We start from the raw sequence: 12,716 nt of genomic DNA, 5'->3' as shown, positions 1-12,716 counted from the left end.
TTTTTAAATACCTGCACAAAGAATTTTATACAAGGTGAAAATTTTTACCTTGATTCTTAAAATAATTCCAGTATGGCTGATGTACAGCTCTCACGTTCTGAATAGTTTCCATGGCACTGTTGGGACAAAATAATAAAAATCACAATAATGTGCTCTTCGATGTTTGATATCCAAAATGTAAATGCACTGTGACCACAATTCCCTATCACTATGCTATACAACATAGCTGGGCTTCTAGATCGGAAATCTGTGTAAATAGAGCAATATTAGCAGTCATCTCCCAGATACAACTAAACCCTACAGGGATGGCAACCCTCCCGAGCTGGTTGTCGGTCTTGTTTTTAAAATGCTCTCATCTCATTCCTCACTTACTACTTAACTTTGAATCATGTCCAATTATTTCACATTGTTACATTAATTCCATCAAAATCATAATATGCGGAAATTAAAACTCAATTTTATTAACACCAAAATATTAATGCAACACCACACTTTGTGCACTTCCCTCACAAAGTTGTTCAAAAACGCAGTCTATTTTTTTTTTTACTGGAACTGGGAGAAAACCTTTAGGATGAAGAACTAAAACTTATTTGGATACAGTGTGGCACTGAAGTCAGACTTTACATTTCCCCCCCCCCCATAGGCAATTCAGTTTCTCAAATACAGCAAAATGTTTAGTAATTCCGAATAGCTAAGGGCCAAATAGCATTAAGTATGTAAATAGCCGCCGTTTAAGTAAAATAATCATGAGAAACGTAAAATGCAAAGTTTACCAATAATTCAATTAATTACATATCATTTATATTTCTTTGCTGTCCACATAGCATTTGTGGAAATTGGATACAAACTGAGAAACATAACAAAATAGAAACAGAAAAATATATTGACTAAATACCTTATGCATGGTACCATTTGACCAATCAACTGAGGCACAGGGTCTCCCAGTAATACTCGGACAGTCATGCAGACAGACTCTGAAAGAGAACGTAGGTTGTATCCTCCCTGAAAACAATCCCTTAAAGTTATAAGGACTCGTGGAGAATAAATATGATAGATTTTCCTTTGCAAACATAGCCTCACAAAGATCCCTGACCAGCCTTTCAACTAACATGAGCCTCAACAAAAGCCACATCAATATTATCCAAGTAACAGTATTGAATTTTAGTTAATAATATAGATACTTTTGAAAGGTAAGTCACATCAGTTTTATTTCTGTATAGTTTTTTCATACAGTTAAAATGTCTCCACTACAAATTAATTCAGGTACTGTATTTAGTTTAATTTATAATGGATAAAGCTTTTTTTTTTAAGAACAGGCAAAATAGTTCAGAGTCCCAAGATGGCAAGGTTTCAAACTATGTGTACAGACAACATTGAAAATAGAGATTATAATTGGAGAGAATAGGATATAAAATTTGCTATTCTTTCCCCAATTTACAGGGCATTAAAATATGCAGGAAAATGCAGATCAAGCAGTATGGTACTATACTTTGCGCATGGCAAAAACATGACGAGTTGCAGCTTGCTGTACCATTGGATGTAAGTTTGCACCATTGGTTCCTTGCAAGTAGAGCTCTTAACCTCTGTATTTTAGGCAGAGATGATGGCAAAAAGACTGAACACTATGCGACTCCCCATGGTTGGTTACATAGAGCAGCATTGTTAAACAGCAAAGGAGTAGGTCTTTTGCCCATTATCTCAAATGAGGAATGTTTCACAGCACAGAGAGAGCTGGAAGAAAATAGGAATGAGGATGGGAACACCATATGTTTTAAATGCATGGCAGTTTAATGCATTTAATAAGTTTTTAAAATCCAAACAAAATTTAAATGAGTCATTTTCTGTAATAACAAGATTGGAATTTCCTAGTATAGAAAGTACTGACATCATTAAAAATACTGAATCTGGCAAATCATGTCACTGTGGTTTGCAATATCACGTGCCTTAGTCTTGCATACCCTTTGAAGCATGAGTGTTATTTTTATCTACAGCTTTTAGCAGCTGAACACAAAAAAGAGTCACTGAATGCATCATCAGTGACCTTCTCTCCTATAATTGTCATTCTGGGAGTTTTTATCCTTTCTCCTGTTAATGTTTCGATTAATCCACATCAATCACAATCCAGGGTACAGAAACTGCCTCCTTGCTGCTACCAAACAAGCTCAAATATCAGTTGCCAATGGGACTCAGCAATGACAGGAAACAGTGTGTAGTGTGCCACAAACTCAAATCTACATCCCACCATTCAACTGTGCAGTCTCCACTCTTTTCTCAATTAATTTTAAGACACTTTTGATAGCATACCACCACCACTCTTCCCCCATTTATATTTCCACCAATTACTATTCTCTATTGGATGTTGGCCAAGAACAGAGCTGGGCAATCAGCAGCAGCCAGCAATGTCCACAAAAGATTCGGTGTCGTCTGCTGCTGAAATAATTCTGGCAGTTTACATTTTCAACTAACAGAAGGACATTGTGTTTTCCATCAGCTACAGTTTTGAAACTTAAAAGCACTATAGTTATCTTTAGCATCCACTTAAATAGGCAGATTGGACCTCAAGCTAATATCTCATCTGAAAGGCAGCACCTCAGATATTGCAGCACTCCCTCAGCAATATACTGAAATAGGTTTTGAGCTAAATTCAGGTGTGGGGCTTAAATCCATAACCCAAAGAAATGAAACTACTAATATCAAGGTGACAGACTGTGATAAATGACTAAACCTTAATGAACTACAATTCCACAGAACTGAGAAAGGTGAAAAGATGTGGTCTAAAGCTGAATACACATTTATGCTTTCCTGAAGTCTATTTTTAATGCCAGAGGGAAACTACATACTTTGAGCAGTTTAATGCTAGTCATAAAAAGTCAGTATCAGACATCAAGACAGAGAAAGTCCAACAAAATCCCTTCATTGTGTTCTAATCTACTGTGAAACATTGTGAATAAACTGCACCGTCACAACGTTTGTGTGCCATCTGGATATTGAGTAGCAACCATATGTTTGGTTTTAGTGTATGCACAACAATAGGTCCAAAATTACCTACACAAACATACACCAATTTTCATACACAATGTTCAAACAATTTGACAAAATGTTCAGTAATAGAATGCATAATCTGAGAGAAAATGTAGTTACCTCTAAAACAACACAGAGCTTCCCATTAGCTAGCGGCATCAGTAATTGAGTCAGATGAGCAAAACACTCAGGCGTAGCACACATTTCACCCTAGAGGATAACAGAGCAAATTGGCAAATTGTGCTAACAATATTCTCGTGGCCAGAGCACTTGGACATTTTGAAGATACTTTCCAGAATATAACTAGTTTTACTGTGAAGAAGTTGCCTTTGAATGTTTCACCATTCATAAATTGTTCACATAGTTATGTCGTAATTTTAGCTAAAACACCTATTGAATTGCATCTGGTTTAAGCATTGTTCAGTTACAAAGTATGATTGTTTTGAAACAAAAGAAAAAACATTTGACTCCATTTAGCAGATAGTTGCATATTTCACAGATACTGCTGGGTGCTAGTAAGGAAGAACAATAGAAGAATGGCTTATTATTTAGATTTATAAATAAGTAGACAGTAATGTAAAAAGAAAATTAAAATTGATTAAGACCACCTACAAAAAGCTTCATCTTGATCAAATTTAAAAATGAGTAACAATCATGTCCATTTAATGGTGGAGGATGTGTAATCTCAATTAAAACATACCTCAGGATCTCCAATTGCAGTATCATATCCAGCTGAAACTAGAATCAATTCCGGATTGAACTGCAATAACAGTGATGAAATAATTTATTAACAGCATATAGAAACAAATAAGTCCAATAAAATGGACCATAATACAAGTATTAGATGGTCAAGTGCAACACAAATTACCTCATAAGCCATAGGAAGTAAAATGTAGAGGAAAGCTGTCAAATAGTCAGCATTTTCCATTCCAGCCTGTTATAAATGAATTTTAAAAAAATTATTCAAATTGAGAAATGTATGTAAAGATCCAAAGACAGGGCATCACCACAGTAGGGAAAAAGGAAAAGAAAGTAAATCAGGAATAACTAGATGAGATTAAGTAGTTAAAAAATTTTAACATTGTAGGAGTTAAATTCCAAATGATCAGACATGATTGATACTTCATCTGAATGGGGTATAGAAAATAATCTCATCAGATCAAATGACATTTTTCTACCACAACAAAGTCCAGAGAAGCAGAATTTCTTACAATGAGATAGACTAATGGCCCACATATGGTGAAGAACTAATTCTCATCAATATTACCAAGCCCTGCTGGCATCAAATTAGGAGGAAGAATACAGAAGATAGGAGGAGAACACAAGGCAGATTAATGGAATGGACAGATGTAGTTCAATACAGAGAAATGTGATTTAGTATGTTCTGGGAAAGAGAACAGTGAAAAGTATCTCCTAAATGGAAAGGTTCTTAATAGAGCAGAGAAACATGGGGGTGTACATACTATAACTTGTTCTTGCAATGTGGAGGACACTGGCAAGAAATTTACTGTGCACCCCTAAACTGCCTTGAGGGATTAGGTAACAGCCATGTAGTGTTAGATCAGAGTCGCACGTTAGCTAGACCATGCAGATTCCCTTCCCCGACGGGCATTAGTGAACCAGTTATGTTTTTACAATGATCCATTTTTTTGGTAACAGCCTATAAATTATCATGCTATGGTGGAACTGAATTCATGATCATTGGCTTACTCATCCAATATCTTAAACATTAGAACAAGGAAGTGAGGTTGAATTTGTATAAGATATGGGTTAGACTGCAGTTGCAATGCTGCATGCAACTCTGTGCACCCCATTTTAGGTAGCAAGAATTGTTTCCACTGATTGTGGACCTCTAACAAGAGGGTACAGACTCAGGTTATTACAAGAATAACGAAAGTAGAAGTTTATACAGAGGGCTACCTGAACACGGAAAGTTTTATCACAAGTGGCCACTGAAGCAGAGATAACAATTTAAAAGGGAATTTATTAACGTATTTATATAGCACCTTTAACATAGAAAAACTTGAAGTCACTTCATCGAAGTGTAATCAGACATAAAATGGCATCAAGCCAAAGGAGTTTAGGACAGGTGACAAAGCAAAGAGAAGGAGTTTTGGGAGGGATTTCCAAATCTTGTGGTCTCGATGTCTGAAGACGCAGGTGCCAATGGTGGGGTGAAGGGAGTGGGGCAGGGGATGCACAGGAGGTCAGAGTTTTCAAGGGTGGTAGGGCTGGAGGATAATAGAGACAGGGAAGGGGATAGGCCATGAAGAGATTTCAACGACTGGGGACTGGGTTCAATGTAGGTCAGGGAGCACTGAGATGGTGGGTGAGCAGGACTTGATGTGGCTAGAATACAGGTTGTAGGATTTTGGATCAGATGAATTTCATGGAGAATGGGAGGCTATCCAGAAGACCACTGAAACAGTTGAGTCAAATCACAAGGTGACAAATATGGTCAGCTTTGAGTCAAATAGGATGCTGAAGTTCAGAACAGTCAGCTTCAAACCAAGACAGCGGTCGGAAAAGTAATGATACCAGTGGCAGAGTTTTTACCAGAGGTTGAATACAATAATATTGGTCTTCCCTCTGTTTAACTAGAGGTTATTGCAGCTTATCCAGAAATGGATGTCAAAGAAGCAGGCTGACAATACAGAATCAGGGGGAAAACCCTCCGCCGGCTGGAGTCATACCTAGCGCAAAGCAAGATGGTTGTGGTTGTTGGAGGTCAATCATCTGAGCTCCAGGACGTCACTGCAGGAGTTCCTCAGGGTAATGTCCTAGGCCCAACCATCTTCAGCTGCTTCATCAATGACCTTCCTTCAATCAGAAGGTCAGAAGTGGGGATGTTCGCGGATGATTGCACAATGTTCAGCACCATTTGTGACTCCTCAGATACTGAAGCAGTCAGCGTAGAAATGCAGCAAGACCTGGACAATATCCAGGCTTGGGCTGATAAGTGGCAAGTAACATTCGTGCCACACAAGTGCCAGGCAATGACCATCTCCAACAAGAGAGAACCTAACCATCTCCCCTTGACATTCAACAGCATTACCATCGCTGAATCTCCCACTAGCAACATCCTAGGGGTTACCATTGACCAGAAACTGAACTGGAGTAGCCATATAAATACCGTGGCTACAAGAGCAGGTCAGAGGCTAGGAATCCTGAGGCAAGTAACTCACCTCCTGACTCCCCAAAGCCTGTCCACAATCTACAAGGCACAAGTCAGGAGTGTGATGGAATACTCTCCACTTGCCTGGATGGGTGCAGCTCCAACAACACTCAAGAAGCTCAACACCATCCAGGACAAAGCAGCCCGCTTGATTGGCACCCCATCTACAAACATTCACTCCCTCCACCACCGACGCACAGTGGCAGCAGTGTGTACCATCCACAAGATGCACTGCAGCAATGCACCAAGGCTCCTTAGACAGCACCTTCCAAACCCGTGACCTCTACCACCTAGAAGGACAAGGGCAGCAAATGCATGGGAACACCACCACCTGCAAGTTCCCCTCCAAGTCTCACACCATCCTGACTTGGAACTATATCGCCGTTCCTTCACTGTCACTGGGTCAAAATCCTGGAACTCCCCTCCTAACAGCACTGTGGGTATACCTACCCCAAATGGACTGCAGCAGTTCAAGAAGGCAGCTCACCACCACCTTCTCAAGGGCAATTAGGGATGGGCAATAAATGCTGGCCTGGCCAGCGTCGCCCACATCCCATGAATGAATAAAAAAAAGACAGGGGAGGAATTGAGAAAGATAGCGGAGAGGTAAAGCTGGATGTTTTCAGTATACATGGGGAACCTAATGCTTTGCCTTCAGATGATGTTGATGAGGGACAACATATGGATGAGAAATAGCAGGGTGCTAAGTTTAGGTCTTTGGAAAACCCCTGAGATAACAGTGCAGTGGGAAGAGAAACCATTGTTGAAAATGCTCTGGCTATGATTAGATAGGCAAGACTGGAATTAATTTAAAAAGGATACAGGGAAAGAGGACAAGGAAGAAAACTCCAGTTGAAAAGCTACCACCAGCACAAATGTGACAGGCAAAATGACCCCTGCTGCACTGTTGCTTCTAAGGAATACCAGCACCAAGATGGTTATTTAAGATCAAAAAATTTAAAAAAACCTTGTTCCATGGAACATTTACGTTGAATCCTGTCCCTTTGCCTTTCCCAACAGCATCGTAGTCAGAGTCCTTTAAACCGGGCCAGTACTGCTGGTGTTCATAACGATGCCATGAGAAGTACAGTACACTGAAAAAAACCAAAGCCATTAAAATACCTCTTGTATAAAAGAACATTAAAAACCTCTATCCTTCTGGGATCCCAAGATGAATTGCAGCATGCCTATTGCCATCCCAGGTGAAGCCAACTAATTCAAGAGATACCAGTGAGTGAGCCGGTTCAGACCTTTGCCAACACAGATATTGGAAGAGCCAAATTCATACAGAAATTTAGATCACTTCTCTATGATAAGAACTATAACAAAACCACATGTTCAAGATAGATTTCTCTCGAGATGATTGCAAATGTTAATATCTATTCTGTTTCTGTAAAAATACAAATCAAACTGTACCAACCTGGGATCCTCCTCAAACGTGTACTGAGTTCCTTGGCCATGATGTACATCCCAATCAACTATCAGAATCCTGGACGAGAACAATGCAAGCTATGGTCACCATAACTGAAACAAACCTGGTTTACTAATTTAAAAAAAAAGAACTCCACCTCTTTGTTCCATATGTTTTTTTGGCATACTTTGCTGCTATTGCTATGTTATTAAAGAGACAAAATCCACAGGCTTCACTCTTCTGGCTATGGTGACCTGGAGGTCTGGGAAGGGGAAAACAAAAAATAAACTTCGCATATGTAAAAAAAAACAAAGTACACTGCATGAAATCAATGAACAGCATAAATATGAAATGATCTTGTACCTGACCAATGCCATCCCATTTCTTACTTTGCCCAACATCACTGCATCAACAAGTTGCAGAGTTGCTCCCAGAGAAACTTTGGCACAGTGGTAAGAGTTCTAAACAAAAGGAGATTTTTAAAACTAGCAATAAAGCCAAGACATAGCACAAAACTGATTTGATGAAAAACTCAGCAATTAATGTACAAAACAACTTTGTGGGCAACCAATTCAGCTGCTGTCTAACAGTTTATCTGTTTAATAAATTCTCAAATATTTTCTAGCAATCACTAACAAATGCTTCATGTTTACTTTGTCTATATTTTTGTGGATTGAGTTTTTAGACACATTTTAAATGCTGATTAATTGCATTGGTGAAATTAGTTTTGGATTGCTCTGGTACAGAACCACACAGTCACGATAGACTGACTGCCTTCCTCCTGCGCAGCAGACTTCCAAGGTTAGTTCTACAGTTCACATAATTGCAGCATTTTCTTCTTCCCTCTCCTGAATGTAGTAACTCATGCTTTGGTACTGACCCAATCACCCTCCACAACCTCATACAAGTAGTTATTCTTTATGTGTAGACGCAGACAGTGACCATCAGCAAGTTGCCTGATTGTCTACGACCCTGTACTCACTTGTTAGCACTCTTGGAGAAGAGGGACACAGGATAACTATCACAAAAGGGACCTTAGATGACCTATATTTTTCTTAAGCCCAGAAATGCTACGCCAGTTGTGGCACCTCTGCCCTGAATAAGATGAACTCGGTACAAACAGGCCAGAAATCAAATGCTGGACCTTCCTGTTTTTAAAATTATTGCTAATACAAACATTTTTTGCATTGATAATACAATGTCTAGTTGAAACTTTTCATTCATCTCGGACATGTATAAGAAATAAAATATCAAATGCTTAATTTGAAGTAATCAAGAAGGCTGGTGTATATATTATCCAAACAGAACATTCCTATTTTCAAGACTTCTCATTTAATGGAGTGAGGATATACAGCAACATTTTAAAAACATTTATATAGCCCCTTATCATGTCCTCAGAATATACTAAAGCACTTCACAAGGAACAAATTACTTTTGAAATAAAAACAAAAAATGCTGGGAATACTCAGCAGGTCTGGCAGCATCTGTGGAGAGAGAAGCAGAGTTAACGTTTCAGAACTGATGAAGGGTCACTTACCTGAAATGTTAACTTTGTCTCTCTCTCCACAGATGCTGCCAAACCTGCTGAGTATTTCCAGCATTTTTTGTTTTTATTTCAGATTTCCAGCATCTGCAGTATTTTGCTTTTATTAGTTTTGAATCCCTGCTATCTAGGTAAATTGTGCAGCCAATCTGTCACATCAAGATCCCACAAACTACAAATGAGTTAGCCAGGTAATTTATTTTTCATAGTCTGTTGGTTGAGGTTAGAACATTAAAAAGGACCAGAAAATCTCCCTACTCCGTGAAAAGGCAGATTGGGTTTGGGTCTCAGTTTAACATCTCATCTGAGAGACAACATCTGATAAAAAAAGAACTTCAGTTAGAGCAGTGAGGAAGTATCAACCTAGATCAGGAGTATTCAAATGTTTTATCTTCATAGCCCCTCAGGTTTCTACTAATGAAAATATATGTTGTTCAATCAATTCTTTTTTCATCCATCAGAAAGCAATCTTCATCAACCCATTGGCCCTGTATTTAAAAATCTAGAACTACAGCGGCCAAAAATTGTCCAAAGGAACAGGAGCTCTGTGTGTTGATTACCCAAGTTTGTGGCGCAGATCCAAAATGCAGGCCATAAGTTGGAGACATTTTAAATTATGTGACCAGTCCCGAGTAGAGTCTTGAACCCACCAAGTCCAACACAAATGAAAGTGTTGACAATGCAATAAAACTGACAAAGTAAAGGAAATAGAAAAACATGATTTTTTTTTTTACTGGATACCAATGAAGAGAGCAAAACATTTTGTTGCAAGTGTAATTTTACTTACAGGGTGAAAATATACGTCATTATAATTGTATGAAAAGGTCTTCAACTCTTCAACATTCATAGATGCAGTAGATTTCACAGCTTCAATGTAATCCAGGCTAAAGAAAGAAAACACTTAAATGGGATCTAGCTCAAACATCAGTTTAACAAATTAAAAATTGTTAGGCATTCAGTGGCACAGTATGTTGGCTTACCAATGGCTGCATCAGAATGGGAGGATGTGGGTTAAAGTTTCTGACCTTGACTGGGTTGGCAAGATAAGGCAGACATATCCCTGGAACAACTTATAAAGTGGCACTGGCAGAACTGTGCTACCTGCATCTGGCTAGGCATACCCCAATGCTTCAAAGCTGGTCATTTATTATAGATGCAAATTAGCATTTGTTGAATTCAAGTTTATTGGAAATGGTTAGAAGATCCAAATTACAGTGTCACTAAAGAAAACTGATTTAAACATGTCACCATTCTATGATTCTACATTTACTGAGGCACTAACTCATGCCCCAAAACTTAGTGCAATGTTTTCTTCATAAGAACATTACTTTAATTTTATAATATTGTCATGCAGGCCCCCACCTGCCAAGAACAAGGCACACATTATTTCACCACATGAACATTAAAAACTTAAAAGATGTCACTTGGAAGAAGAGAGGGCCTTTCATGGGGAATTGCCGGGCCCCTCGCCGGAAAGACCTTTTTTGCATGCTGGCGGACAGTGTTGGAACAAAGGACCCAGTCCCTGCTTCTCCAATACACAGAAGACCTGGTCAGACCAGTTTAGTCACATGACAAACTGGCTGTTTGAATTTGAACTTGCCACAGTGTTTGAAACTCAAAGCTGTTTGCTCCTGGACTGAGAACATCTCTCTCCTGTCTGCTCCCATCTCTTTCTCACGGAACTGAAGACCCATTGAAGACACGTGAACCCCAAGAGAGAAAAGTCTCCTACAGTGAACGAGGTTTAAGAAGAAAACTGGGCCCCAACAAAAAGCAAGACTACTTACAAAAGGACTACAGTGAACTCTAAGCACAGTAAACAAGAAACTCATCTGATATTGCCTCAAACCTCTACTTTATTTTTCTTCTGCTCTCTTCTGTCCCTATTTGCATGTGCGTATCGCATATGCATGCTAGCGTGCGACGCGGCGTGTATCTGTAGGTGTTTACTGTATTAGAGTTTAAGTTTAAGGTATAATAAATTTCACTTTTCTTCTTTAAACCCAAGAAAGCATATTTTATGCTCATTTCTTTGCCTTATAATTGGTAAGTGGTGAACAAGGATTCACCAAGGTGGAGGTGGGGGGTTGGGGGGGCGGGGGTGGGGAGTTCTAAACATAGTATTTTTAAAAACAAACCCTGTTACAATAAGACCAGGTGAAGGCTAAAAGGGACCCCTAGACACTTTTCTCACCTGGTTGTAACAGTATATACATATTTTCCATCATGTAACAGGTTATCTATTTCAGTATTAAATGATAATCCACTTACTAAACCTAAAATAAGAGCACCCAAGCTCCCCTCTTTCTACGTATTGTCCTATGTAAGAAAAAGACTACATTTGACCAGAAGTATTTTGCTGGTTGCTGTTTGTAAGCTTTCTGTGCACCTGGAATCATTTTTTGATGCACTGAATCAACGGTTAAAATCAACATAATTCAAAAGTTTAAAAAAAAGATTGAAAGTTAGATTAAAGCCAAGGAACAATAGCACTCAGATTTAAATAGTACATCAAGAGGGGAAACTAAGCAAAACAGAAAGGTATATGAAATCCAAAACCTGAAACTATTTGGAGTAAAATTAGAGATGTGCATATTATTGAGGAAAAACAGACGTAGAGAAAAGTAGCATAAATCTCCTCAAAAGACACTGAAGTAACTATACTCTTAAATGCAAAGCAGAATACAAGAACACAAAACAGTCCAGTCTGCAAATCATAATATAAATTAGGCATTAATTTATAGCATTTTTAGCAGTCTTTGATGTCGAAATGTTACTGCAGTGTTAGGGTTCCATACTCTCGAATAAAAATAAAATAATGATGTGAAACAACAGTATTTTTACTGTGCTGTACGGTTTTAAAAATGTACATAAAATGGGTGGCATGAAGGCACAGCATGTGGTCCCCCAATGTGTGACTTCAGAAATTTGCAGAACAAATTTCTACACAGCAAGTTCTTGGGCTCATCTGTACTATGAGAGAGAAATGCAAATAAGAAACTGGCTGTTCATCCACAATAAAAAGGGGGAGAAGTAATTGCATGATAAGTCAATTTAAATATCCTTAGGAATGATAGCAGCATACACAGAGATAAGGGAAATGGCCTGCTACCCAGCCTTTCACTCCAAGAAAAGGGGGTAATGTACACAACAGTTTAGAACAGTACTTAAGTATAAATGTAGGTACAACCTGTGAACCAACATAATTTCCTCTTCGACGGCTTCTCGAACAGATAGTGGGATACATCTTTCCACAAGACCATAATATTTCAGTTTCTCATAGGACGTGGACAGTCGCTCTGGTATTTCAACGCTGCAAACAGGGCTAAAATGCATCCAAAAAGAGAGTGTTACCAAGATTATTGTAAAGGATCACAAAAAGTTCTCTATTTGCCAGCTGTAGAATCCTACATAGAAATTAGTTCCAGCAATTTTGACCATTTTCTTGTGGCGCTGGACTCCCAGTACACCATAATTTGGGTAGAAAATGTCATTATCTCACTCACAGGCGTCACGAGGATAGCTGGTCTGGAAAATGCAAATGTCACAGTAACATAGCAGGT

General features: G+C 38.7%; 1 protein-coding gene across 5 annotated transcripts in view; it reads right to left on the bottom strand.

Annotated features, from left to right (window-relative positions):
• hdac10 (histone deacetylase 10) overlaps nt 1-12,716 on the bottom strand; it is a 50,814-nt gene that overhangs the window by 29,370 nt on the left and 8,728 nt on the right. For all 5 annotated transcript variants that reach the window (XM_068059171.1, XM_068059172.1, XM_068059169.1 and 2 more), the window contains exons 3-13: nt 12,344-12,478; nt 9,938-10,034; nt 7,971-8,068; nt 7,765-7,869; nt 7,617-7,685; nt 7,164-7,290; nt 3,890-3,955; nt 3,722-3,781; nt 3,142-3,231; nt 896-1,002; nt 49-116 (exon numbers count right to left, since the gene is read on the bottom strand). In XM_068059171.1, the coding sequence (XP_067915272.1) occupies nt 49-116; nt 896-1,002; nt 3,142-3,231; nt 3,722-3,781; nt 3,890-3,955; nt 7,164-7,290; nt 7,617-7,685; nt 7,765-7,869; nt 7,971-8,068; nt 9,938-10,034; nt 12,344-12,478 (1,022 nt within the window). The remainder of the gene's footprint in view (nt 1-48; nt 117-895; nt 1,003-3,141; nt 3,232-3,721; nt 3,782-3,889; nt 3,956-7,163; nt 7,291-7,616; nt 7,686-7,764; nt 7,870-7,970; nt 8,069-9,937; nt 10,035-12,343; nt 12,479-12,716) is intronic.

The sequence above is a fragment of the Heterodontus francisci genome, chromosome 27 (genome assembly GCF_036365525.1).
Source record: "Heterodontus francisci isolate sHetFra1 chromosome 27, sHetFra1.hap1, whole genome shotgun sequence".
In the NCBI taxonomy this organism is placed as follows: Eukaryota; Metazoa; Chordata; class Chondrichthyes; order Heterodontiformes; family Heterodontidae; genus Heterodontus; species Heterodontus francisci.
Note: the sequence above shows the minus strand (reverse complement) of the source record. Positions and strands in the feature narration are given on the sequence as shown.